The sequence below is a fragment of the Perissodus microlepis genome, chromosome 18, assembly GCF_051167445.1.
Source record: "Perissodus microlepis isolate ML-2025 ecotype Zambia chromosome 18, ASM5116744v1, whole genome shotgun sequence".
NCBI lineage: Eukaryota > Metazoa > Chordata > Actinopteri > Cichliformes > Cichlidae > Perissodus > Perissodus microlepis.
In genome coordinates, this window is record NC_140478.1 from 33,413,622 (window position 1) to 33,441,301 (window position 27,680).

At 42.0% G+C, this 27,680-nt stretch overlaps 2 protein-coding genes across 6 annotated transcripts; both read left to right on the forward strand.

Moving 5' to 3' along the window:
• The first annotated feature begins 2,661 nt into the window (after positions 1–2,661).
• Positions 2,662–15,572, forward strand: LOC146368664 (uncharacterized). 5 transcript variants are annotated; one of them, XM_084912287.1, is made up of 7 exons: positions 2,662–2,961; positions 3,736–4,473; positions 7,178–7,227; positions 11,991–12,085; positions 12,254–14,896; positions 14,973–15,045; positions 15,151–15,572. In XM_084912287.1, the coding sequence occupies exons 1-4, from the start codon at positions 2,790–2,792 to the stop codon at positions 12,003–12,005; spliced, it is 975 nt and encodes a 324-aa protein (XP_084768413.1). In that variant the 5' UTR covers positions 2,662–2,789; the 3' UTR covers positions 12,006–12,085; positions 12,254–14,896; positions 14,973–15,045; positions 15,151–15,572. The 5 variants fall into 5 exon arrangements, with proteins under 5 accessions (XP_084768413.1, XP_084768414.1, XP_084768416.1 ...); XM_084912288.1 differs by lacking the exons at positions 11,991–12,085; positions 12,254–14,896; positions 14,973–15,045; positions 15,151–15,572 and adding an exon at positions 7,302–11,977; XM_084912290.1 differs by lacking the exons at positions 11,991–12,085; positions 12,254–14,896; positions 14,973–15,045; positions 15,151–15,572 and adding an exon at positions 7,302–11,977 and having other exon boundaries at positions 3,736–4,389.
• A 125-nt stretch (positions 15,573–15,697) lies between these two features.
• Positions 15,698–26,442, forward strand: LOC146368665 (uncharacterized). Its single transcript, XM_084912216.1, has 3 exons — positions 15,698–16,175; positions 23,939–24,295; positions 25,121–26,442. Exons 1-3 carry the CDS (start codon positions 16,004–16,006, stop codon positions 26,182–26,184), a joined length of 1,593 nt encoding a protein of 530 aa, XP_084768342.1. The 5' UTR covers positions 15,698–16,003; the 3' UTR covers positions 26,185–26,442.
• Positions 26,443–27,680: the final 1,238 nt, after the last annotated feature.

The window sequence follows — 27,680 nt, forward strand, 5'->3', positions numbered from 1 at the left end:
CCATATTTCCAGAGTATAAACTGAGGAGCCTGAAGGTCAGAATGATGTTTGTACCAGTGAAGTAGAGGATAACTATCACTTGTCTCATAGCTACATGTGAGTGTGACAGATTCTCCTTCTGTTTCAGTGACTTCAGGTTGTTGAGGAGTGATTGAGTCTCCAGCTGTTAGTCCTGGAAAAAGAAAGAAGAAAAGTAGTGAAATGCAGTCTGTATATCTGCTTAATGCAGCAGCTTCAACTAAACTTTAATCCCTGTTCTTAAACTCACCTATAATGTGAGATAGAAGCAAAAAGAGGTGCAGCAACATGTCTTTGGAGTTATTAAAGCCAGACAGACAGCACATGAACAATGTTCTTCCACTGCAGCACAATGACCAACAAATAATGTCATTGGATGAGCTCATGTTCAGTGGGCGGGGCCAGTTTAATAGCTGAGCCAATCAAATAGTTTTGTGCTTCCACAGCAGCTCTGTCTCTGTCTCTGATCTTTACTGCTTCATTTCTCTGTTGTCTTTGTCATCAGTCCAATGACACAAGAATCAGAGGTTTAACAGTGTGTGGCTCCCTCTAGTGGATGTTGTGGAGTATTCTGTTGTCTTTGCTCCAAAGGTTTTTGTACAGAGTTTTGCTGTTTCCTGTCACTGTGGGCTGCAGAGCACAGTAGTACACAGCAGAGTCAGACACTGCAGCAGAGGAGATCTGAAGGTCCAAACGCTTTTTTCCAGACAGTTTTGTGGAGAATCTTGCAGCTGATTTCAGAAACTCTGACGGTCTTGAATTGTTTGTCCCTGATATGAGGATCAGGAACTCTGCTGGTTTTCCTGGATATTGTCGATACCAGAAAAAGTAATCATTAATTATAATATCTCTGGATAATCTGTAGGACAGAGTAAGAGTGTTTCCTTCTAAAGTGGACTCTTCATCCTTGACTGCAGTGAGTTGATCACAGCTGACACCTAAAGGAAGAGATAAATGTTGTTAAAGACGATGTTAAACTGTGAGCGCCTGTTCCAGTGATTTCTAGCAAACAGATCCTTTAAAGACATTTCTTCTTCCTACTTTAACCGACCTGTTAGTGTGATCACAAACAAAGGAAACATGAGCCAGTAATGCAGTGACAGCATCTTCCACACACTATCTGTTCTGTATGCTTCACATATTGAATGTATCTGACAGTGGGAGTCCTTTTCTGCTCTGTGACAGTGTTGCTCCTCCTTCAGCCTCTTCCTCCTCTCATATCTCTGCATGTTACAAACACCAAAACCAAACCTCAATACATGTTACAATGGGAGGTGCAGCTGTCTCTGCAGCTCCCGTGTTCCTTGTGTCACGTCTAATCACGTTATGTTTTCATGTCTGTTTTTTTCCGGTTCCAGACTCAAGTCTTCGTCTCTGTCTGTGTCTCATCTCCTGTTTTATTTTGACAGTTTGTCTTGTGTGCAGAGTGTTCACTTTCACTTCCTCTCGGTTTTGTTGTTACAGAGGAAGGAGGAATAATCAGGACAGGGTGCCTGAGGAAGGGAGGAAATGTGCACTGGTACTCATTTGCAATGACAGGCTGATGTGCAGAGCTGTAGGACCACAGAGGCATAACACCAGAGCTGCTGAAGCTAAGTTAAGAATGATCAGTGAGCAGCAGAGTGGCTTCATCCATGATGTTTGCTTTGAGAGTGTTGATCAGATGATTGGCTGCTGAGAGAGGAGCTGTGGTACTGAATGAGGGAGTGAGGAGTGGCAGAGAAGTCTGTGAGGGTGAACATGCAAAGAGCAGAGGTAGTGAAGGTGGTTGAGTTTAAATACCTGGGATCAACCATGCAAACGGACAGTTCACAAGAGAGGTGAAGAAGAGAGTGGAGTGGGTGTAGAGGGTCAGGGGTGATCTGTGACAAAAGGACAGCAGCAATAGTGAAAGGAGTGAAAGGGCAAGTTTAGAGGTGGCAGTGAGACCTGCTGGGATGGATGTTTGGAGACGGTGGCTCTGACACGAAGACATGAGGCCGAGCTGAAGATGATCACATGTTCAGCGAGCAGCATGGATCAGAAATGAGTCCATCAGAGAGGAGAGGCTGAGAGGGTTTGGACACGTGCAGAGGAGGGAGGGTGGATATATCAGACAAAGGAGGATGAAGATGGAGCTGCCAGGCAGCAGGAAAAGAGGAAGGCCTCAGAGGAGGTTCATGGGTGTGGTGAAGGAGGACATGCAGAGGACTGGTGTGACAGAAGAGGATGCTGGGATAGGAGGCTGATGATCATCTATGTGACTCCTAAAGGGAGCAAGCAGCAGAAGAAGAAGTTCATCGTATCATGAAAAGATTGAGAGAATCTACAGAAACCTGTACAGCAGACTGACTGTTGGAGATCTTCAGGCCCTCTCACAGGTTGTAGAACACCTTTAAAATGTCTGTAGTTTTGTTGTTTAATCAAAATGTATTTAAGCTGATGGACATTTCTAGCTGGGTTAATGGTGTCAGTTTAAAAAAAATAACCCTTTGCTTTTATTCACTTATTCTGTGTATCCTGTCTGTCGGTGGGCATTTGTATATAATATGAATTATTTTATTATTGACAAATAAATAAATCATATCACCAACAGATGCTATTGTAAAGTCAGCTGAGAGAGAGGCGGAAAGAAAAGTTAACTGCCCTCCTCTGCCGGAAATTTACTGCGCGACACCAGGCGGAAGTAAACTAGGAAAAAGCGGAAGTAGCGTTAGCTTTCTTCCGAGCAGAGAGTGTGTTGTTGTGTGAGCCGAGTGTGTGAGCTGAGTGTGTGAGCTGTGGCAGCAACAATGCCTTCAGTTCAGTATCTGAGAGAGTTTATCAACGAGCGACTAACTGCTGCTGCTGAACAAATATTCTTGGAGTTTGAAAAAACGATCGTCCAGTACGAGGAAGAGATCGACCGTCAGCGCAGACTGCTGGATATCACCTGGAAACCCCAAATCAAGCTGCACAGGACAGGTGAGTGTCCCTCTGAGGGAGGATCCTGATCACAGCTCTGCGGGACGTTTCTGATTGTGAGGACTTTTTGGAGATGTGAGCTAACAAAGAGCAAACAGAGGACAGGACTGCACTGCGCTCCATTCAAACAGCAGGCGCTGAAATCAGCCTGGATGTGAGCTTTTCTCTGACCTGGATCCATCACTCAATCCTGTGAATCGTTTGAAAAACTTTTTGTTTGGCGGTGAAACGTGTGTTTGATGGTGCGTTCAGGTGCACCTTCTAAACTCAGTAATCTAGCCTGAAAAGGTTTTTCCTTGATTTCCTTTCTTCTTCTGCAGAGCTGTAAAGAGTTCAGTGTTAACGTCATAACAATAACAGTGACGTCAGAGTGGTCGCCCGGGCCCTTTGTGATGATGTCACATAAAAGCTAAAGTCGTACACAGCACGTGCACGGTTCCTGTGGTCACGTTTACACACGTGTGAGAAAAACAAAGTCCACCATGTTGTTGTTCAGAGTCACGGACGCGACTGAAAGAAGTGACACAGAGTTTAATGTGCAGCCTCGGCACAGTGAAACCTAATATTGAATTTCTGAACTGTAGTGGCAGTGCGGTGCTGCTGCTGTGCTGAGGGGGCTTTACCTTCCAGATGTTTGTCTGAATAAATGCAGATCTGAGATCAGTGACTTACAGCTGATTGGACGGCTTTACTCTCACACACGAGCGACGCAGTCATGCTGTAAAGTCCTGCTAATGTTTCTGTGGTTGTGACTTCTTTCTTCTGTCGCTCCAGACGTCCCACAGCAGCAGGTCTGTGAGGAGGAGGAGGAGGAGGTGGTTCTCCCTGAGCAGCAGCTCTGGAACCAGGAGAGGAGCTCCAGTGTGGACCAGGAGGAACCAGAACCTCCACAGATTAAAGAGGAAGAGGAGGAACTGTGCAGCAGTCAGGAGGGAGAGCAGCTGGGACTGAAGGAGGAGCCTGATACCTTTATGGTGACTGCTGCTGAGGAAGGAGACCACAGACCAAGCATGGAGCGGCTCCTCTCTCACAGCTCTGCTGTAGATCATGGAGAAAGCAGGAACGTTGATTCAACTAGAAAAAAAGTGTTAGCACCAACGAGACATCTTAGGAACAAAAGTCACAGTAACAGTGTAAGCCCCCACATGTCAGAGATCCAGTGCAACACTGACACAGTGAAAAAGCTCGAAACATGTGATGTTTGTGGCAAAGCCTTTAAGAGAAGGTCCCGAATGAAGGACCACTACAGGACCCACACAGGTGAGAAGCCTCATTCTTGCAAAACGTGTGGAAAAAGCTTCACTCAGAGGAGCGCTTTGACTGTCCACATGAGAATCCACACAGGCGAGAGGCCGTATCCCTGTAAGACCTGCGGGAAAATGTTCACGTACAGTAGCATTTTGTTGGCACACATAAGAACTCATACAGGTGAGAAGCCGTACCACTGTAAAATATGTGGGAAAGTGTTCACGTACAGCAGCCATTTGTGGCGCCACATGAAAAGTCACCCAGGTGAGAAGACGTAGTTTTCAAAGTTTATTAAAGGAAACTGTGAAAGTCAGGAAATATTAAGTGTTTGCTGTGTACGACTGGATTACTGTTAACTACTGCTGAATCAGAGTGAATGTATGAGAGTAGATTTTTATGTGTAGCAGCACAGGAGAAAGAAGTAATGCTTGTGTCAAACAGACATTGATGGTCCTCACAGAGCAGTTTTGAAAGGAGCCCGAATGAAGGAAGAGTTTTCACTTGTACTTTTTGGGGTTGGCCTGCAGGGGGTGCTCATGAGAAGGCAGCAGGGGAGGACTCAGCATCTGGATTGATGTTTTTCTAACTAGTCTTGTACTGTTGTGTAGTTAGTGAAGTTAATCACACCAGTATAATGTGAAGGCTGGGTTGCCATGGTAACACCAGGATACTTCACAGATTTGGTATGGACTTTCCCAGGGTGCATCAGGAGCTTTTTAATGAAAAGGTTGGATTTTAAGTTCTGAACAATACCTGAAGAGTTAAATAAAAATAAAGCCGGCCTTGGACTGAAGGAACGAACCCTGATCCATGTTTGTTGGATGAGCTGAGTGGGCTTTATCCATGACTACTCCATCACGCTGGGTCAGGACTGGATCGACAGCATGTTCAGCGTCTTCGTCTGAAACTGGTTTATCATCAGATTTTAAGAGCTTGAATGAAAATCACTGATGACTGGAGAATGATAAAGTTTAAGAAGCTGAAGGATCCGGACTGATGTGTGATTATCGTTCACCTAAACGAGGGAAACGTTTCACCTAAACCAAGCTGCAGATTCAAGAACTGCTTGGAAACATGTTTCAGACTGAAAGCAGCTTCAGACTTCATGAAGAAGCGCAGAGTTTATTACATGTGATGTTTCTGAAGCCGCAGTTCAAACAGCTGAGCTTTTTGCTGCTGGATGAACAGCTGTGAACTTTTACAACAGCTGGATGTTTGTGTTTCCGTGTTAGTGACAGAGAGACGGAGGGCTGGACGTGGTGAGTGTCAGTGAGTCTGAATTAGTGTCACCAGTGGGAATGAGTCTCTCTGTTAATATAAAAGCAGTTTTGTGTGTGTGTGTGTGTGTGTGTGTGTGTGTGTGTGTGTGTGTGTGTGTGTGTGTGTGTGTGTGTGAGAGAGAGGTTTGGCCCGCTCGTATCATCCGTCTGTATCACATCAGCATCACACTGTCTAAGATGTAATGCTGCTATATTTAATATCTGAAGTGTTTTGCTGCAGAATCCTTTCATATTTGATCAAAACATACAAATACTTTGTTAACCTCCTGCAATAGAATGGCAATAAAATAGTTAAAGAAATAAAATTCCTGCATGAATTACTGTTGATGGAGGCCTGATTGTGCTCCTGGTCGTCACTGTTAGGTTTTCTTCCGCACAGCTGACTCCTGGCCCGTCTGCTGAACGCTGCTGTGCTCTCATTTCATGTCTCGTTCTCTCTGAATGCTGGATTTCATCTTTTAAAATGTGCCTCAGGCTTTTGTCACACTCACATGTTGAAGTTTCTGCCCAGATCGAGTCTTTTCTTATTTAATAGCACATTATTTAATGTACCCTGAGAAAACTGAAGAAGATGTACAGCATGGACGTATGAAAGTCTCTGTGTAAATAAAGTTTTTACTACATTTTCTGATGGCTGATTATTTAAAATTATGGATTAATGTATTTAATGTTATCGATTTTTCACTTCCTGTATGAATATGGACAAAATTACAATATAAACCAAGGAAAAATGTGCTGCCAGCTGCAGGCTGATGTGTTATGACAGTGAAGGTTCAAAACTTTCTAAAGTTGTTTCTTGTGTTTGCTGTGAGGACATGAAGCTGCTCACTGGAAACTCTCCCTGCTGCTGCAGAAACATGTGAGGAGTCCTCAGTGTTTAGATCAGAGGGAGTCTGGACTCTTGTGGTGGTGGAGCAGGGCTGAAGAACCATGCTGAACATCTGGATGGATGTGATGTGGAGCAGGACTGCTGATGACCTCAGTGGAAGGACCCACAGACTCTGCTCCTGATGAAAGGTGGAGGAGGGCTGCATCCATCTGACACTGAGAGGGGAAACACTTAAACATGAGAGCAGGACAATGATGAAGGAGAGCATCATCATCTGATGTGATGAGTTCAAAGAGAATAAATGGAACAAGCATGAGATGGTCTTCCTGGTTGGACTTTTAGCTTCATGTGAGAGATTTTACCTTAAAGAGATAAACCTCTGTTACTCTGTTTATTTTGCTTCTGCTGCATTTTTGCATGTCCTCATCCACTAAATATAAAATAGTGTAAATGAGCAGCTTTTGATGTTTGACAGTTTTTATTGTGTCTGAACGTTCCTGCAGTTGGTTTGTGGTTGATGTGGATTTGCTGCTCATGTGAATCCTCCCACAGTGTTTCATTAGCAGCTGTAACCACAGTGACTCTGATAAAACAGGAATTAGCAGAATCCATCTGATATGAAGCTGTGCTTTGAATACCACTTCCCTCCTCTTTGAAGAGGAGTCAGATATCTGTGTTCAGGTTTTTGTACAGCCTCTTCTACACTTTGTATCACTGTGTTTGTAGAGCACAGTAGTAGAGAGCTGTGTCTGCCAGGGTTAGGGCTGCTATGGTCAGATTAGTTGATGTAGAAGATGTTTCTGATTTATATCGTTTATCAGGAATATACTCATATGTGCCCCCCTTTCCTCTTTTCCAGAGTATAAACTGAGGAGCCTGAAGGTCAGAATCATGTCTGTACCAGTAAAGGTAAGCACTGGTTGCACTTGTCTGATAGCCACATGTGAGTGTGACAGATTCTCCTTCTGTTTCAGTGACTTCAGGTTGTTGAGGAGTGATTGAGTCTCCAGCTGTTAGTCCTGGAAAAAGAAAGAAGAAAAGTAGTGAAATGCAGTCTGTATATCTGCTTAATGCAGCAGCTTCAACTAAACTTTAATCCCTGTTCTTAAACTCACCTATAATGTGAGATAGAAGCAAAAACAGGTGCAGCAACATGTCTTTGGAGTTATTAAAGCCAGACAGACAGCACATGAACAATGTTCTTCCACTGCAGCACAATGACCAACAAATAATGTCATTGGATGAGCTCAACTTCGGTGGGCGGGGCCAGTTTAGTAGCTGAGCCAATCAAATAGTTTTGTGCTTCCACAGCAGCTCTGTCTCTGTCTCTGATCTTTACTGCTTCATTTCTCTGTTGTCTTTGTCATCAGTCCAATGACACAAGAATCAGAGGTTTAACAGTGTGTGGCTCCCTCTAGTGGATGTTGTGGAGTATTCTGTTGTCTTTGCTCCAAAGGTTTTTGTACAGAGTTTTGCTGTTTCCTGTCACTGTGGGCTGCAGAGCACAGTAGTACACAGCAGAGTCAGACAGCTGAAGCTTCTGGATCTTCAGAGGAGCTGATCTGTTGCTGGAATCCAGTGTGGATGAAAATCTGTCTCCAGCCTCTGTTTTCCCCTCACCAACTTTAAAGCGACTCAGGATGAATTTGGGGCTGTTGTTTCCATCCTGTTTGTACCAGTAGAGATAATGATTTGATGAGGTGCTGTTATAGAGACAGCCAAGTGTCACTGTGCCTCCTTCAGCAGCAGTCTCTTCTCCTTTTGCTTGCAGCACGTTGTCTTTTTGTGCTCTGCATTCTGTAAAACACCAACAAACAGTATCAGTGTGCTGTTAAAGAATCACGTCAATGTTGATATCAAAGAAACAGAGTTGTGTTCATACCGAGGCACATAGCAGCCAGCAGCACTGAGATGAACAGAGGCGTCATATCTGCAGTGTAGAGTAACTGTGAGCTACAGCAAGTATAAAGAAGCTGTGATCTCTCTGTTTAGTCTTCATCAACACTAAGTTGGTGGATTAGAAGGAGGAGCCTGATCACAGTGACAGGACTCATTCACAGCCCTGTGTTATTCCCCCTGCTGACAGCTTCACACTCAGCACGTCTTTTGCTCTGTTTTGTTTATATCCCAGGAAGCAGGTTTAACAGACTGAACTGTGAGTCGAGAAAGAAAGAAATCATCAATGGAGCTCCGATACAGGCTTTACCATGGCAACGGGTAAACAAAGAGCAGAGCTTCCTGTAACATGGCTGGTTATAAACGAGTCAAGGAACAAGTGCTCTTTAATTAATGCAGCACATAACCTTAATCGTAAAGGTAGCAGGGTGTTACATGTTTTCCAGTTCGCCATCTTAACTCTGTTTTCTAACTCTGTATTTTCAACAGCACCTTTTCATGACAACACCCTCTAATGGTGCAATATTGTATAACACAACATCTCCTCCCTGTTTATGAAAGAGACTTCATCGTAAAAAATGATCACCAATTAGCGCAGCACCAAGATGAAGTAATTCAACATTTAGCAAATCAACAATACGCTTGTAAACTTAAATTGTAGTAACAGCTGTAACATCAGAATACTACAACTAGCAAAGCTAAGTAAACCTGAAATTATGTTGCACTACTATGTAAAATGAAAAAAGAAATTATTATTCCACTTATTTCCATTTCATTTCTTTTAGTTCCTAGTGCACTGGCAGCAGTAAATCAGTTCTGTTAAACTAAAATAGAACAATTAATAACATTTCTCTAATTTCCTTTTATCAAGAAAAACCATTATGGTACAATATAGTCTTTGTGTCAGCGAGGCTTGTACTTGATGCGTGTCAGTCTTCTGGCAGTAGGTGAGCCAGTGTGGTGCAGCCTCGCAGCGTCAGCGTTCTTTTCAGTCACTGGGCGACAGCGTGCTCGATGAGTGGCATCCCAAATCTTTCCATCACTCAGCAAGAAGGCCTTTGAGCCTTTGAGCCTTTGAGCCTTTGTTACTGTTACAGGAGTAAATCTGGGATGTCCTTTGGCAACGTTGTGTGATTTCCTTATCCTCACACTCTCTCCTGGTAGAAAAGAAGGTTTCCATGACGCCTACCATCAGTGTAACGTTGCATTTTCAACTGACATCTCTGAACTGAGTGACGTGCAACAGTGGAGACACAGCAGAAGGCAAAGGGAGTACATCCAGTTTAGTACGCATCTTCCTGCCATACAGGAGTTCATAACAACAACAACAACATCAATCTTTATTTATAGAGCACATTTAAAAACCAGCGGTATACCAAAGTGCTTAACATAAGAGACAGAGAAGTAACACGAGTATTATAAGGCCTTAGCAAAGTATCAAATATACTCACAGGTCAATGCCACTAATACACAGGGGTAATATAAAATGCCTATTAAAATAAAAACATAATAACAGCACAAGCCATAAAAAATATGTATAAGGAAAAATAGAGTAAGTCTAGGAGTCAGGTGCGAGCATTAACAAGCAGGAAAGGCGAGATAATAGCATCATAGGGAGAGAGGAGAGTAGTTGCATGTGGTGTTGCATGTGGTGTTGCATGTGGTGTTGCACGGTAAACTTGAAGCCAATCCAGCGCAGTCTCCTTCCATGGTTTTGACTGCTGGATTGCTGTCTGGATACAGGTGCGGAGGGCACGATGAAACCGTTCGATTGCTCCGTCTGCAGCTGGGTAGTAGACAGATGTTCTGCTGTGGGAGGTGCCTCTATTCTGGAGGAATGAGGTGAACATTACAGAGGTGAACTGTGTACCATTGTCTGTTACGATGGTCTCTGGTTGCCATGATGACAAAAGACAGATGAGAGAAAGTGAATAACATCATTAGTAGTAGCAGAAGGTGAAAAGGCAAGCTCAGGCCATTTGGAGTAGCTGTCAGTCAAAGTTATGACAAATCTACAAGCAGGTATTGCAGTATCAAAAGGGTTAGGGTTAGAGATCTCTTCATCTTTGTTTTGTGCGCACAATCCCTTGGTGACTTTCATGTGGCAGTGCAATCAGTTTAGGTCTCACTGACAGCTGTGCAATGAGCCTTGAGCCTCTGAGAACATAATCACTTAAAGTTGAGAGTTCATTACAGATCTTGTAGTCAGGTGCAAGTGTGACATCAAGTGCTTTGATTGAGGCAGGCCAGCCACTTTGTATCTGTGATCGCAAAGCAACCAGTTCAAGGTAAGTCGAACAGGCAGAGTCAAAGTCAGCAACTGGAAGGGAGGACATGGCAGCAGAAACTTGGGCTACCATGTCATGATCCGCATCTGATGTGGGATGGGAAGAAACAGGCAGGGGCAGGCGAGGGAGACAGTCAGCTGTATAGTTCTGAGAACCTGGGCGGTAAATAACACAGCAGCAAGCATGCCAGCCCGATTAATCCCTTTGGTGCTCAGCGATTCCACAAGTACGTTCTCCATTTCTCTGCAGCCCACACACAAGCACGAGCTTCTTTTTCAACAGTTGAGTACTTTTGTTCTGTTGCAGACAGTGTGCAGGAAGCAAACGCCACAGGTTTTTCTGTGCCATCAGGTTGCACTTGAGCAGATACAGCACCAAGCCCGTAGTCACTTGCATCAGTAGAGATCACAACACGCAAGGCAGGGTCAAACAGTGCCAGTGCAGGACTATCCACCAGGAGTTTTTTACTTCTTCAAAGCTCGCTTGTGCATCTGAAGTCCATGTGAAGATGTTTTCGTCACTGGGACAGGCACACATAGAGGGTTACTACAGTCGCAAAGTTTGGCAGGAACTTGGAGTACCATGACACCAAGCCCAGGAAGAACCTCAAAGCAGCAGCGTCAGATGGGCATCAATTACAAGTTTAAACCCTTCTGGAGAAAATGTGAGAATAACAAAGTAAATCTTTCAGCTGTAAAACATCATTAATGCACCAACAATGTTGGGAGTTTATTACTAGTTACTTTATTTGATTTCTGATGCTTTTTTCTTACACACACACACAGACACACACCTCATCACTAATGTCAATTTATGTTTATACCTATATCTCTATATTTATCTATTTATCTATCATTACTCTGTTTCTACACTCATTTTAGATAAGTGCTTGTTGTTTGTTATATATTTGTTGCTATGACAACTCAATTTCCCTCTGGGATTAACAAATTTTCTCTGATTCTGAAATAAGGAATAAAATGTCCTCATGTCTGAACGTTCCTGCAGTTGGTTTGTGGTTGATGTGGATTTGCTGCTCATGTGAATCCTCCCACAGTGTTTCATTAGCAGCTGTAACCACAGTGACTCTGATAAAACAGGAATTAGCAGAATCCATCTGATATGAAGCTGTGCTTTGAATACCACTTCCCTCCTCTTTGAAGAGGAGTCAGATATCTGTGTTCAGGTTTTTGTACAGCCTCTTCTACACTTTGTATCACTGTGTTTGTAGAGCACAGTAGTAGAGAGCTGTGTCTGCCAGGGTTAGGGCTGCTATGGTCAGATTAGTTGATGTAGAAGATGTTTCTGATTCATATCGTTTATCAGGAATATATTGACGATCACTGTCGTCTTTTGCTCCTTTCCAGAGTATAAACTGAGGAGCCTGAAGGTCAGAATGATGTCTGTACCAATAAAGCCAGGGAGTATCATAACCTGTCTCATAGTTACATGTGAGTGTGACAGGTTGTCCTTGTGTTTCACTGACTTCAGGTTGTTGAGGAGTGATTGAGTCTCCAGCTGTTAGTCCTGGAAAAGTAGAGAAAATGAAGCCATCAGACTAACATTGTCCATGAGGCTGAGTATCTGTGAGTATTACTGTGTTTTGTTTTTTAACAGCTTTTACTGCTGGTTTCTCAAACGTTTCTCTGATTTCACAATTGAAATATTTTTCTGTTTAATCATCACTCCAAACTTGAGCTCAAAGAAAATCCAAACTGGATCTGTAACGCTGTAAACGTGTCTTTGAATTTCAGGTGTTCCTTTCAGAAACATACGTACCTACGAGAGCTGCAAAGATCCAAATCACAGCCAGTTTTTCCATGTTTCCAGAGGAGGAATGTTGGAAGTGATGTTCACTGGGAGTTAGCTGTGAGTGGTCTGATGTTCACAGCTGGAGTCAGACAGGTTTCTGCAGTCAGGAGGAGGAGGAGGCTCAAATCACATTAACTTCACCTGAAGCTCTTCATCACAGCTGTGTGTTATGTGTTAGTCTGTATCCTAACAAAGGTGTGTGGCTCCCTCTAGTGGATGTTGTGGAGTATTCTGTTGTCTTTGCTCCAAAGGTTTTTGTACAGAGTTTTGCTGTTTCCTGTCACTGTGGGCCTCACAGCACAGTAGTACACAGCAGAGTCAGACACTGCAGCAGAGGAGATCGTTATTTGTCTTCTGTCATCGACCACTTTGAAAGACACTCTGGAGGATTCTCGTTTCATTAAATTCTTTGATCCCACGTGAGCGATCAGGAGCTCTGGTGCTTTTCCTGGATGTTGTCGATACCAGTAAAATTCATCGCTTTCATACGCTTGTTTGGAGTATCTGTAGGACAGAGTAACAGCGCTGCCTTCCAAACTGGACGTGTCTTCCTTGTCTGCAGTGAGTTCTTCACATCTGACTCCTAAAATGAGACAAATGTGTTTTGTACAATGTCCCATTTTCTTCAGTGTAATCATATTTATCAATGACTAAAATATTTTTAAATGTATACATCACATAATATCGTACCTGTTAGACAAGTCATAATCAGTAGAGAAATAAGATAACAGTCCAGTGGCAGCATGTTGGAAATCTTTAACCTTTGTGGTCTGTTTATGAAACGTGGAAGGTTTTCTCTCTTCTGCAGTTCAGTCACTCCTCCGTGCTCCTCCCCGAATCGCTGTTTCCTGTTTTATATATTTTTTTCACTTCTTTCTTACACTTCCTGCTAGTGAACCAATAGAAGCACTTTAGCTTCCAGGCTGGAGGCTGGATTCAGTAGGATGGATCACAAATACATGAATAAAGTAAATGAAATGTGATGGGTCTGTGTAGCACAACCCTTCGCTGGAATGAGACAATTTTACTACAACAGCAAAAAGCAAGACGCAAGTCACCAAAGTTGTTTGTGTTACTCATGCATGAGGGAGACCCAACTGGAGCCACCTGACCTCCGTCAGACTCTCAGCCAGGTTCCCTGTAGCACTCCTTTCATTGTGGTTACATGAATATGCATAAGTTCATTAACATATGACATCATACACAGGCACACATGTATACAAAGAAGACCTTGTCTGTGTGTACGCCCAGGTGTGTGTGTGTGTGTCAAGATGTGACTCTGAAGACTCCCCAAAGCTGGTGCCAGGAGTCCAGCGGTTCACATAAACAAAAGGCTCTTACACTCAAACAGATATACGTGTGCTTGCTATATATATCAACAAGAGAAGATACGACCTCTCTCATGATCCTAGGAGGAGTGTGATCTGTGCCAGAACACTCTGAAGAGGAGTGAACGCACTCCCCTCTTCATGCTACACAGAGCTGTTACAGACCTCCTAGGATGAGACATTCTCTCAATCTACAAATGATTATATACTTCTAAGCATATATAAATATCTATTTCTAAGCATAAATGACAATCCAACAATATAAATCTCCTGCTGACAGTTTTTCTTCCTTATTATTTTTTCTGTAACTTTTTCACTGTGAAAACCAAAGACTGGCTGTCAGCAGGAGAAACGAGCTTCTTTCCTTTTTGACCTGAGGGTTTGATGACAGACTCTTTTTGGCTTTGTACCTGCAAAGATTTTGATCATTATTCCAGTAACAGGCGCTGCTGTTGACTCTTAACTCTCACTCTTTGATGTGTCCTGCATGTCTACTCGGTCTCATGACCGGGCTGAAGCAAGCTTATTTGTAGTTGAAACAAAATATTTGCACAGATGCATTTTTTTTAATTAATGTCAGTTTTCTTCTGATCTCCTTTTGTCCCTGCAGTCCAGGAGGAACTCTGCAGCAGTCACAAGAGAGAGCAGCTTTCTCTAAAGGACGATACTGATTTTGCATCAGGAAGAGCATCAAATGTAAAAATTGGACTAAGCAAACCTACTGTGACAAAACTCTTGTGGTTAAGAGAGCAGCTGAAAGTAGCGTTACAATGATTTGTGAGCACCTTAAAGCCTACGTCTATGTAAAATATTATGAAGATAATATTTATTAATTATCTGACAAATCTGAGCTTGTTTCATTACTTATTGTCCCATCGTGTTTTTTTAAGTGAGGATGGGGCAACAATAGACTGGAAACGTGTAATTCAAAGGAAGAAGAGGCTGAACACGTGACATTAATGAGCTGCTTTTTTAACGTGTGGATAAAAAGATCGTCCCAGAGAGGCTGAGAGTGTCAGAGTTAGAGGGATCCATCACTCTGCGAAAGGAATCAAACAATTATGTTTCTCAGATGATCGATTTCATCATCTACAGTTCATTATGTAACAAGTGTCACCTGACAGTTTGTTGCTTTCTGCCAGGTGATTGGCTGAAGAGCTGCGAAAAGGTAGTGGGTGTGTGGGGTGAAGTCAGCGCTCTTCTGTGGAAAAACCCAGAGGCGATTAATTCACTCGGGTGCGAGTGGGTCTACTGTCGGTAAGAGACTTTTACCATTTTGTTTGGATCATATTGTAGGTGCCGATTTTTAATGTGTGTCGTTGGACTTTTTTAGTGTGACCACAAGTTTTAATGGAAGAATTGATCAAGCCCTCGATCGACGGCGCGCAGGGAGACTGATCAATATTGTAGGTATATTGAGTGTGTGTTTTAGCTTTGGCTTTGAATGGTTTCATAATATTGATATTTTATTGGGTAATATTTTAATCGATAATGTTGTTTGTGTTTTTCAGCTGTGCTGTCTCTGCTGTCCTTCGTTCTTTTGATTGATTTGGAATTTTGTTTTGGTTAGTCCGTCCAGCTGTAAAGACGGTTATTGATTGGCAGTGAGTTGTGTAAGGGCGGACTAACCTCCCTTGTTGTTTTTTGTTTATTTGTTTGTGCGACTTCCCTTTATATTCCAGATTACAGGCCATGCATAGCGCTGCTTCCCAGCTGTGCTGAGACCCGAATTGTTTGCAGTGCGTGCCGCAGGTGAACCGATTGCAGTGTCGCTAAACGGGGTGTAACGGTTTGCAGTGTTGTGTAATTTTCACACCATTTGTGTGATAAGTCTCATGTGCAGCTGGGGTATCAGCAGGATGTTGTAAGTCCTGTCTGGAAATAACTGGGAATTTGTATGTCTAACTAATGTAATAAATAAATTATCAATTTATTTCTGTGCCCCGTTTACTCTTCCCTTGTCCTCGGTTACAATTACAACATTAAAAGATTCAGAGAGTCCGAAGAACAATATTAATGTTGGCGATCCACAGGGTGGAGTTTTAAATGTCTGCGGCTATATGATTGGATGTTTAATGTATTTAAGCTGATGGACATTTACAGCTGTAACTCTGATGAGCTCAATCACAAATATCTGAGTCTGATTATTTGACTTGAACTTTATTTACAGATGAATCTGTTCATACGGGAGCAGAAATAATATCCAAACTAAAACTGTACGATAGATTTTATGTGCTGTTCTGTCGGAACTTTACTGTGCGACACTAGACGGAAGTGAACAATGCAAAAGCGGAAGTAGTGTTAGCTGTCTGTGTGACTGAGCTGGAGGTCGGTTATGATGTTGCGTGAGCTGTGGCGGTAACAATGCCTTCAGTTCAGTATCTGAGAGAGTTTATCAACGAGCGACTAACTGCTGCTGCTGAACAAATATTCTTGGAGTTTGAAAAAACGATCGTCCAGTACGAGGAAGAGATCGACCGTCAGCGCAGACTGCTGGAGATCACCTGGAAACCCCAAATCAAGCTGCACAGGACAGGTGAGTGTCCCTCTGTAGTGGCAATTCCTTTTGTTTGACCAACGAGAAATGATTTTCCTGGCAGCAGAATTTGCGTTTAGTATCCAGTATTTTTGTCTCAGTTTTGACAGCATGTCGCTCTTCCTGCGAGTCCCAACCTTTGATGGATATGGCGTAAAATCAGTGTTGACTCATGCATATCCTTTGTCAAAATTGCAGGATGCTTTATTTCCATAGTCGTGCTTTAGTCAATCGGCCACCCACTCAGAGGATTCCTGCATCCAACACTGGATCAAGTTTGCAGAGACAACTTCCCTTGGAGACTCCTTTGAGGCCATTGCTGATTAAAGCCATTTCAGTTTTAAATTTCTGTTGTTGTGCATATTGAATAATAGCTTGTTCTGTCTTTGCTACATATTCTGGAGTCATATTTCCTTTCTTCAAAGTGGTCTTAAACCTTTCCATTCTTATCTCCACTTCTTTCTGACTTTCCAGATCATTCTTATTCAAACCTGCGCCAGCAGCACCAAGGCCTCTTTCAGCTTTAAAAGCCAGGCTACAGAGATTTTAAGTTTTGCCCAAGACGAGAAGTAATGGATAAGATAGTTGGTAGGATTTTGTAATTCCTTCACAGTGACATTTATTGTCGGGTCCTTTTTGACCTCTGGGTCATCTGCAGAAATTACACTGTATTCCACATCCAGTTTAGGCCATTCCTTTTCTGACTTGTAGAGAAATTCTGGCCCTTTTATCCATCTTCTACATTTGAGGAAATCCCCAGCTCTCATGCCTCTGGATGCATCATCTGCAGGATTCTCCTTGGAAGAAACGTATCGCCACTGATTCACATCTGTTGCTTCTCGATTGACAGCAATTCTGTTTGCAACAAAAGTATTAAATCTTCTGGTTTCATTGGAGATGTATTTCAGTACTGTTGTACTATCAGTCCACAAAACAGATTTTTCCAACCTTACCTGCAGCTCCTTTTGCAGAAGCATATTCACTCGAACTGCAAGAACTGCAGCCGTCAATTCCAGCCTGGGAATTGCAGTTTGCTTGAGAGGAGCAACTCTAGCTTCTCCCAGGATAAAAGCAACATGTGTGATGTTATTCTTTTCCAACTTTAAATATGACACTGTTCCATAACCATCTTGACTTGCATCAGAAAGTGATGAAGTTGTGCCTTATCTGGTCTTCCAAAGCAACTTGGTTTAATGCAACGTTCCACTTTGAAATCAGCTTGAGATCCTCCAGCCAATCACGCCACCGCTGGGAAAGAGAGTGGGGAATAACTTCATCCCACTTCAAATCTTGTAGCAACAGTTTAGCTGGCATACTGAAGGGAGACAAGATTCCCAAAGGATCATACAGTGAGCTGACCACAGACAAAATGGCCCTTCTGGTTGTTGGACGGTCCTGCAGGGAGGTTCTGAACCGGAACTTGTCTGTTTCTATGCACCACTGTAAACCCAGTGCTCTCTCCTGGAAGCTGATCTGCGTCCAAATCCAGAGCCTTAATTTCCTTTGCTTTTCTTTCCTCTGGGATGGGCATGAGCACTGTGCGACTGTTGCTGATCCATTTTGAAAGTTTAAATCCTCCTTTAGCGCAGATATCCGTCAGCCTCTTCACCATGTGCACTGCCTCCTCTTCTGAAGCAACAGGTTTTAAACAATCATCCACATAAGTTTCTTTTAACTGTATCAACCACTTCAGCTGGAAACTGTTGTGCATGATCATCTGCAGTTCTCTGTAGAGCATAATTTGCACAGCTTGGCGAAGATACTGCTCCAAACAAATGCACCTTCATCCTGTATTCCTGTGCAGACCTTGTAGTGTCGCCATGTTGCCACCACAGGAAACGGAGAACGTTGATGTGTTTTTCTGAGACGTGAACTTGGTGAAACATGGAATCAATGTCTGCCATTAATGCAACAACCTCTTGTCTAAATCTGATCAGAACTCCAACCAGCGAGCTTGTGAGATCAGGTCCCTGTAGAAGCCGGTTGTTCAATGATGCTCCTTTGTAAGTTGTTCCACAGTCCAATACAACTCTTAACTTGCCCTTTGTGGGATGATACACTCCGTGATGAGGGATGTACCACACCTTTCCATCATCTTTCTGCAACTCCTCTGCAGGCACAAGCTCGGCATATCCTTGTTCAAGCATGTTGTTTACACATTCAGTGTATTCATCCTTATAATGAGCATCCTTTTCAAATCTCCGTCTGAGACTCTGGAGACGCTGCTTCGCGACACAGAGGTTATTTGGCAAGCTGGGACCTTCTCTCCTGAAAGGCAAATCCATGTGATAATGATTTCCAATAAGTTTTATTGAGCTACTAACAATATCCATGAAACACAGATCCTCTCTGGACATTTCAGTCTGCTCCTCTGAGGATCTTTCATTAAAATCATGATTGTACTGTTTAATCAACATTTCTTCAAGACGCTCAACAGAAATCCTATTGGCTGTTACAGCAGTGCAGTTGTTGTTATTTCCACTGTTACTTCCAGTGCACAGGGGACCATTTATGACCCAGCCAACTTTTGTTTTTACAGCATAAGGTCCACCCTCCACACTGTTTATCACCTTCCATGGCTCTCAAACGTTGGAAGCATCAGTGCCTATCAGTAGCTCCACGTCTGCATCAATGTTGTGAAGTTTAACAGGTTTAAGATGAGGCCACTGATCGATGTCGCCTCGCTGGGGAATATTTACCGTAGAAACTGGCATGGTCCTTTGAGTCAAAACATCTGACAATGCCATGAAATCATTTGCTTCCATACCAGACAGAACTTGTGCACCAACAATCCTATTTTGACTCATTGTTCTCAAAAGGATATTGGTCTTTTTACCTTTTTAGATTCAGTCTTTTTGCCAGAGTTTCTGTACAGAATGTACCTGAACTTCCAGGATCCAAAAATGCAAAGGTTTGCACAGTTTTATTGCTGTTTTGGCTCTTAACTTGAACTGGAAAAATGGAAAAGACAATGCATCAACTTCATGACCGGCCTCAATATGTCTGAGTGGTTGCAGTTGAAAAGTTGACATCAGAGCTTGTCATCTGAGTTCGTTCTGAGGATGCACATGGAACTCTTCGCTCTATATGAAGAACCCCTGGTGACACACGTTGCAATCCAAACGACTCCTACAGTCTTTGCTTGTGTGACCAACTTTCAAACAACCAAAACAAATTCCCCTTTCCTTGATAAAAGTCAACTCATCCCGATGCATTTTAGCTTTGAACTGCTTACAATTCTCTAGTAAATGATTGCTGTGTGAACAAAACAAACCGTGGAATTTGTTCTGCTTCCAGTGGATTGAGTTGACTCCTGGAACTGTACTGACTTTAGTGGCAAAATTACTTCCCTTTTTTCTTTGCTTGGTGGAACTTGAAACTTTAAAGCTGCGGCTGACAACATACTCTTCGTAAATACTAATGTATAGAAACCGTTACCAGCAATCATTCATTATTTGTGTGGCTTTGTTTCACGGTTTAACATGCTGTGTAGGTGTATACTTGACTAGCTGATATCAACATAATGGGGAAACATCTGGTTTGACTATTGTTCACCTGTAGTTTGAATGCTGAACATTTGCCTGTTTAAATCATAAGACCGTCACTATACAGTAGCGGTCCCCAACCCCCGGGCCTCGGCCCGGTACCGGTCCATGAGTCGTTTGGTACCGGGCCGTGAGAGTTGAGGCTCAGGTGTGAAATGTATAGTTTTCAGGGGTTTTATCGGTTTTCAGCGTTATTTTGTTATCGTTTTTATCGTTTACTCGGTTTTCCTTGGTCTTTTCATGTGTGTTATGAATAAATGTTTTTTTTTTTGTTTTTTTTTTCGGTACCGGTACTAGTTTTTATTTATGCGCGACACCTTAAAGGCCGGTCCATGAAAATATTGTCGGGCATAAACTGGTCTGTGGCGCAAAAAAGGTTGGGGACCGCTGCTATACAGAGATACTTCTGAATGTGGACGATGTGTCTTGAGCTGCAGTGATGCAGTTCTGCTTGTGTTGAGTGATGTAAACAACTGATCGATCTAAACTCTTTAAACGTCAAAATTGATCATTAGATTTTTTTTTTTTTTTTTAATGACACAACAGTGGTGAGTGTTCCCACCTTCTGCTCTTTGTAACTTAACGCCACCTTTCCGTTTTCGTGTTTTGGACATGATTTTGGAGGATATCTTCGCAGTATAAAGCAATGTAAAGCTACCGGAAATGTACAACCTTACATCCGGTCTCAAACCAGGAAGAAAGCATTTTCTTGTGCACAGGGTCTATTAGCGATCCAATTATGCACCAGTTTAGTACATCAAAACTCAGTTCATCAGACTTTGTAGTGAAATAATGTCTTTATACTCCAATAGCTTCACTGTTTTCCTTTACGGGTTAAACGATATTATCACTCTCCAGATTTGATGAACGAGTGACATGTTGATCCAGGCCTTAACACCAAATCCGTCTGGAGTTACTCTCAGATGATCCAGTAACTTTTGTTCGAGTTCCACAGTGATCCTTGAAATCCATTAATCCAACATATCTATTAATGAAGGATTATTCCTTTGGTCCACGGGCAGGTTTTTTACTCTGTTGTGGCAATTCCTTTTGTTTGACCAACCAAACATCCCACAATTAAAAGCCCACAAGCCACTGCTGCACTGAGATAATATTTTGTACGCAGGCAAAAGAAGTCCACTGTCCACACTTGAAAGTTGTGTTTTTATGGTTTATTCATCCAGTTTGGCAATAACAAGATAAAAAAAATTTTGTTACTTCCTGCTGCTTGTGCTGCTCTGGTTTTTAAAAAAAAAAAAAAAAAAAGGCCCACCCCAGTGCATGCTGGTCCTATACCAGTCTCTTTATTTATAGAAACAAAAAGGCCCTACAGCTCTTACTGACTGATTTAACAAGGTAAACACCAAACAAACAAAACATTGAAACAAATATTAACCTACAAATAAACTTGTAAATAAACCCCAAAATATAAGTACACTAACAACAAACTTTAACAAATTTCAAAATATAATAAAAATAAAGAACAAGTAGCTCCACCACACTCTGATCGATGGATGAACACATGATGCAGTCTACGTGTAAGTAATTTTACATGGTTGTGTGCTGTTCTATATGCGGCTGCATTTGACAATGCATTTACATGCAGCTCGAAAGTTCACAATCTGTATTCCAAAAGGTTGTTTCCTCTTCCTGTTGGGATAAACACATCGTCGCCGTTCCTTTTGTTGCAGTGTTTAATATAATTCAGTGGCAATTTTTGATCATCAAATTCCACAACATTTAACACGTGATAACGTTTTTGTTTTACCAAAACTAAAAGGGAAATACAAAATCCACACTGGCACAATTATGCATTTCTAAGAATATAACAACCAACCTGTTATCAATGAAAACCCTACATTCTTGTTCAAGTCGTCCTCGGGTGAATCAAGGATCATTTTCAAGTTTAATATCTGTCGAAATCTGAAATTATTATTTATTACATCATAGAAATCACAAGATTTTCCCTGTTCTCTGCTGCAATCAGCACATATTCAACCATTTATAAAAAATGAAAATCAGCATGTTTTCTGATTAAACATGTTCTCGGGTTCATCTATGATCATTTTCAAGTCTTATTATGAGACAATAATAATAAAAGCACCATGAATTACTTTATATTTCAGTGTCTTTAACTAGCAGCAATAAAACTCTTTAGAATAGAGGTCCACCACAACCACCCACACACGCAGGGCCTTGGAATAGGGGTGTGTCACCAGGGTGCAGGGGAGGCTACGCTGTTGGTTTTTGTTTTTTGCCCTTGTCCCTCTTCTCAGCTGTTTCTTTCCCTCTTTCTTTCTCCCCTTCTTTCCCCCAGTCAAGTCTGTCCCGTATTCAGCAAGTGAAAATAAAATAAACAATAAAAGGTGAATCAAATGGACCATTACGGCAAGGCTGGGATGGTCAATTTGGTAAAGTAAATCCGTTGGGCATCTTTCTTTGCCTTTAGACAATAATTCTGATGGCAAAAGAACCAAACGGGACAGGCAAAAGGAGGAGAAGGAAAAAAAAAAAAAAAAAATAGAGGAAAATACTTTATTATTATTATTATTATTATTATTATTATTTATTATTGTAAGTATAAGAAAGATAAAGATGTTGATGAATTTCAAATGCATGTCAATGTCACTATCGTCTCATATCATAAAAACTGCCTTGTTGATTCTGTCAGCTTGTAAAGGGGCTGCAGGTGTGGTGGAGTAAGCACAGGTGGAGGCAGGCATTCTCTTCACCTGACGTGCAATTTCCTTACAAAAACCCACAGTGATGGCCGCACAAGGCCGGTGGTATGAACGACCAAAAACAAACTTGTACAAACAAATTAAGAACTGTAAAAAAAACAAAGGAAACTTAAATGAATGAATAAATCAACTAAACAAAATCCCACAGGCTAGCCCCGTGGCTACTGGGCTACTGACCAGCCTTTACTCTTGCCGCTCCACCTTGAGCTCCTCTTCAGGAGCAAAACTCAGGCTTACAAAGCTTAAGCTCCTTCCCCAGAACAAACCACGCAAGTGGTGATGTTATGTCTGGCACTGAAGCCCTGAGGCCTGTGTTGATTAAAAGGGGTGTGTCCAAATGAAGCCAGTGTCGAGGTCCGTATCGTTAATATCACATTCAATTCAATTCAATTCAATTCAATTTTATTTATATAGCGCCAAATCACAACAAAAGTCGCCTCAAGGCGCTTCATAGATACAGAGAAAAACCCAACAATCATATGACCCCCTATGAGCAAGCACTTTGGCGACAGTGGGAAGGAAAAACTCCCTTTTAACAGGAAGAAACCTCCGGCAGAACCAGGCTCAGGGAGGGGCGGCCATCTGCTGCGACCGGTTGGGGTGAGAGAAGGAAGACAGGATAAAAGACATGCTGCGGAAGAGAGACAGAGGTTAATAACAGATATGATTCAATGCAGAGAGGTCTATTAATACATAGTGAGTGAGAAAGGTGACTGGAAAGGAAAAACTCAATGCATCTTGGGAATCCCCCGGCAGCCTACGTCTATTGCAGCATAACTAAGGGAGGATTCAGGGTCACCTGGTCCAGCCCTAACTATATGCTTTAGCAAAAAGGAAAGTTTTAAGCCTAATCTTAAAAGTAGAGATAGTTTCTGTCTCCCGAATCCAAACTGGAAGCTGGAAGCACATGACCAAAGATAAACGAGGCCCCGTTTCTCTGAAACGCTGCGACTGCCTCGTTATGTGATTCGAGCTGATGAAAAGACTTGAATTAGATCCCGTTCATGCATAAAACTAAGTGATTCTGAGGATCATCACGAGCGTGCAGGAGACTGTTAGCACATTATGGAGCCACCAAAAAGAATAAATATCAGCAGTTAGGAAGCATTTTGACATGCTATCGACCAATAATGACATCATATTCAATCAGTCTCAGAGAGGAGGTTATTTAGGTAGGTGTGTGTGTGAATGGGTGAATGACTGAATGTGTAAAGCGCTTTGGGGTCCTTAGGGACTAAGTAAAGCGCTATACAAATACAGGCCATTTAACATTCCAGACAACTCAACAGAGCTACAATTTAGTCAGTCTACAAAGAGCTGAAGCTGAGACTTTATGTTCTAGAGCTCAAACTTTAACTAAGGACCTGCCTCAGACACAATCATTCCACAATTTTAAATGCAGTAATAAAAAATTAATGAATCCAGAGTTTATCGTCATCACTTTTTTTTTTTTGCATGTGTCCCTGTCTTTCTCCAGAACTCCCACAGCATTATGTCTGTAAGAAGAGCTCCAGTGTGGACCAGGAGGAACCAGAACCTCCACAGATTAAAGAGGAACAGGAGGAACTGTGCAGCACTCAGGAGGGAGAGCAGCTGGGACTGAAGGAGGAGACGGATACCTTTATGGTGACTGTTGCTGAGGAAGGAGAGCACAGTGAACCAGAACCACACAGGAAGCAGCTCCTCTCTCAGGATCCTGATACATTTATTCAGTCCAAATCTAAAGAAATATTAGCAGATATTAATGAATCTGTCCAGTATGAGGAAGAGATCAACCGTCAGCGCAGACTGCTGTATATCACCTGGAAACCCGAAATCAAGCTGCACAGGACAGGTGAGTGTCCCTCTGAGGGAGGATCCTAATCACAGCTCTGCGGGACATTTATGATTGTGAGGACTTTTTGGAGATGTGAGCTAACAAAGAGCAAACAGAGGACAGGACTGCACTGTGCTCCATTTATTCTCCAACTGCTCCCTAAGTGAAAGCCAGGCATTCATTATGTATCTGAGCAGCTGAGACACTGTTCAAATACAGGAGGGGGCCTGAGAGTGTGATCCAAAATTTCCATCTCTGCTCCTTGCTCATCCAAATACGACTTTCTGTTGTAATCATTTCTTCAGGATGGTACATCAGTTCTTTCTGAATCACAGCCCCTCACTGGTCTACAAATGTCTCACCCCTCCCTCCCTCTCCATACTGTAAATGGTCTTTTCTTAATACCATGTGAGTCAGGTTCATACTTGTGTATTTCTTAGTTCATTCTTGACAAGTTCACCAATTAGTCCAGACTTTCAAGTACTCGAGGACTCACTGTGGTTATTTTATGATTGAAACAGTATTGTACTCGATGACATCACAGCTCAGCTCCACTCTACCTTTCTCTTTTCCCCTGAATATTTACAATGGAAATTGCCCAAAATACATCTAATTGATAGAGTTCTTTAAAAATTATTATCACTTTTTTTCCTATTAAAAAAAATTGGGAAGGTTGGAATAAAGACTGGACTGACATCAGTGATCATTGACCAGAAATGGAAGCTTTTTGTGTATTTCAGAACAACATGTTCATGTTGTAGAAAATTATTTTGCTAGTATATTTACTGAGATGATTTTCTACCACACCTCTTTTCTTTTTGTTTTCTCCTTTTGTCCCTCCAGACGTCCCACAGCAGCCTGTCTTTAAAGAGGAGGAGGAGGAGGTTCTCCCTGAGCAGCAGCTCTGGAACCAGGAGAGGAGCTCCAGTGTGGACCAGGAGGAACCAGAACCTCCACAGATTAAAGAGGAACAGGAGGAACTGTGCAGCAGTCAGGAGGAGACTGATACCTTTATGGTGACTGCTGCTTATGAGGAAAGTGAGCAAAATGAACGAGAATCAAACGGCAATCATCTCCTCTCTCATAGCTCTGCTGTTGCTGAGAGCCAAAATCAGGAAGGAAGCATGGATGTAGATTCAGGGTCAACTACAAATAGAACCAAAAGTCACAACAATGGAGTAGATTCCCCTACGTCGAAGAATCAGTGTAACTCTGACAAATGTAAAAAGTCTTTAGAATGTGATATTTGTGGAAAGGTTTTTAAGCAGAATTATGAAATGAAAAGACATTACACAGTTCACACAGGTGAGAAACCGTATTTTTGCAAAACTTGTGGGAAAGGTTTTACTCAGAGGGGTGCTTTGACTTACCACATGAGAATTCACACAGGTGAGAAACCATATTCTTGTAAAACATGTGGAAAAATGTTTGCATACAGTAGCGATTCACTGAAGCACAGGCGAATTCACACAGGTGAGAAACCATATCCTTGTAAAACTTGTTTGAAAATGTTTGCCTGTAGCAGTTCTTTAGCTATCCACATGAGAACTCACACAGGCGAGAAACCTTATCATTGTAAAACATGTGGTAAAATGTTTGCATCTAGAAATTATTTGTTAAAGCACACGAGAACTCATACAGGTGAGAAACCGTATCTGTGTAACAGCTGTGGGAAAATGTTTGCATGTAATAGTTCATTATTGAAGCACATGAGAACTCACACAGGTGAGAAACCTTATACTTGTAAAACATGCGGGAAAATGTTCAGATGTAGTAGTCATTTATTGGTGCATATAAGAACTCACACAGGTGAGAGGCCATATCATTGCAAAACTTGTGGGAAAATGTTCATATCTAGTAGTCATTTGTTGCGCCACATGAAAACTCACACAGGCCAGAAGTTGTAGTCTTTGTACAGAAAAAATATTATCATGGAAGCCAAGCTTGAAAAAAACACTTGAAGATGTGTTGGTTTGTTACATGTGAGAAAGGTTAAACCTTTCTCACAACTTTCAGATGTAACATTGTTGAAGTTCAGATTTTTGCTTTTTGGATTTTTTGTTTTTCTTTTACTTGCCGCATATTTGATAGCTGACAATTTCTGTTTTGTGGAATTAAAAGTTTGTATTGTGTGAAAATTATATAAAAGAATATATAGGAGCATTTTTTTTTTGTGTGCGCATCAATTAATTTTCTTCTGCTCTCCAACCCCACCAGGAGCTTAGCTTACCTGACTTATCTTGCAGGTGAAACATGTTCTCGACTCTTTTCAGTTTGCTTACCAGCCTGTTGTGGTCAAAAATTCTTGAAAGAGTAGTTATAAAAAAGGTAACAGATATCTGCAGAGGAATGGCTTATTTGAAGAGTTTCAGTCAGGTTTCAGAGTTCATCACAGCACAGAAACAGCTTTAGTGAAGGTTACAAATGATCTTCTTATGGCCTCTGACAGTGGACTCATCTCTGTGCTTGTCCTGCTAGACCTCAGTGCAGCGTTCGATACTGTTGACCATGATATCCTATTAGAGCGATTAGAACATGCTGTAGGTATTACAGGTACTGTGCTGCAGTGGTTTGTATCATATCTATCTAATAGACTCCAGTTTGTGCATGTAAATGGAGAGTTCTCTTCACACACTGAGGTTAATTATGGAGTTCCACAGGGTTCAGTGCTAGGACCAATTCTGTTTACATTATACATGCTTCCCTTAGGCAGCATCATTAGAAGACATAGTATACATGTTCATTGCTATGTAGACAAAACCCAACTTTATATATCCATAAAGCCAGATAACACACACCAATTAAATTGAAAGAATGTCTTTAAAACATAAGACCTGGATGATATCTAATTTTCTGCTTCTTAATTCAGATCAAACTGAGATTATTGTACTCAGCCCTGAAAATCTAAGAAATATGGTATCTAGCCAGTTTCTTACTCTAGATGGCATTACCTTGGCCTCCAGTAACACTGAGGAACCTTGGAGTAATGTTTTACCAGTATATACCCTTCAATGCACACACAGTCCTGATCAAAAGTTCAAGACCTCTTAAAAAATGGCACAAAAAATCATATTTTGCATGGTTGGCTCTTTGTATTAAACAAACATGCAGGACTGCTTCTTTTCATTTGTGCAACATCTCTAAAATTAGAAATATCCTGTCTCAGATGTCTGTGAAGGTTCTCAGTCATCCAGGTCATCGTAGTCTAAGGAGCTTGGAAAGAAAAGCGTCTGGACTAGGGATCGGTATCGTTTAGGTTTTATCCGATACCGGTGCCAAACCGGTACTTTTGAAATGGTGCCGGTGCTTAAATGGTGCTCAAACCGGTGCTTAAAGAATGGAGAACACAAAATTGGTCCAAAAACCTCTCATGTTCAGCTGGGGTGTTTTTTTGTAAAAAGAT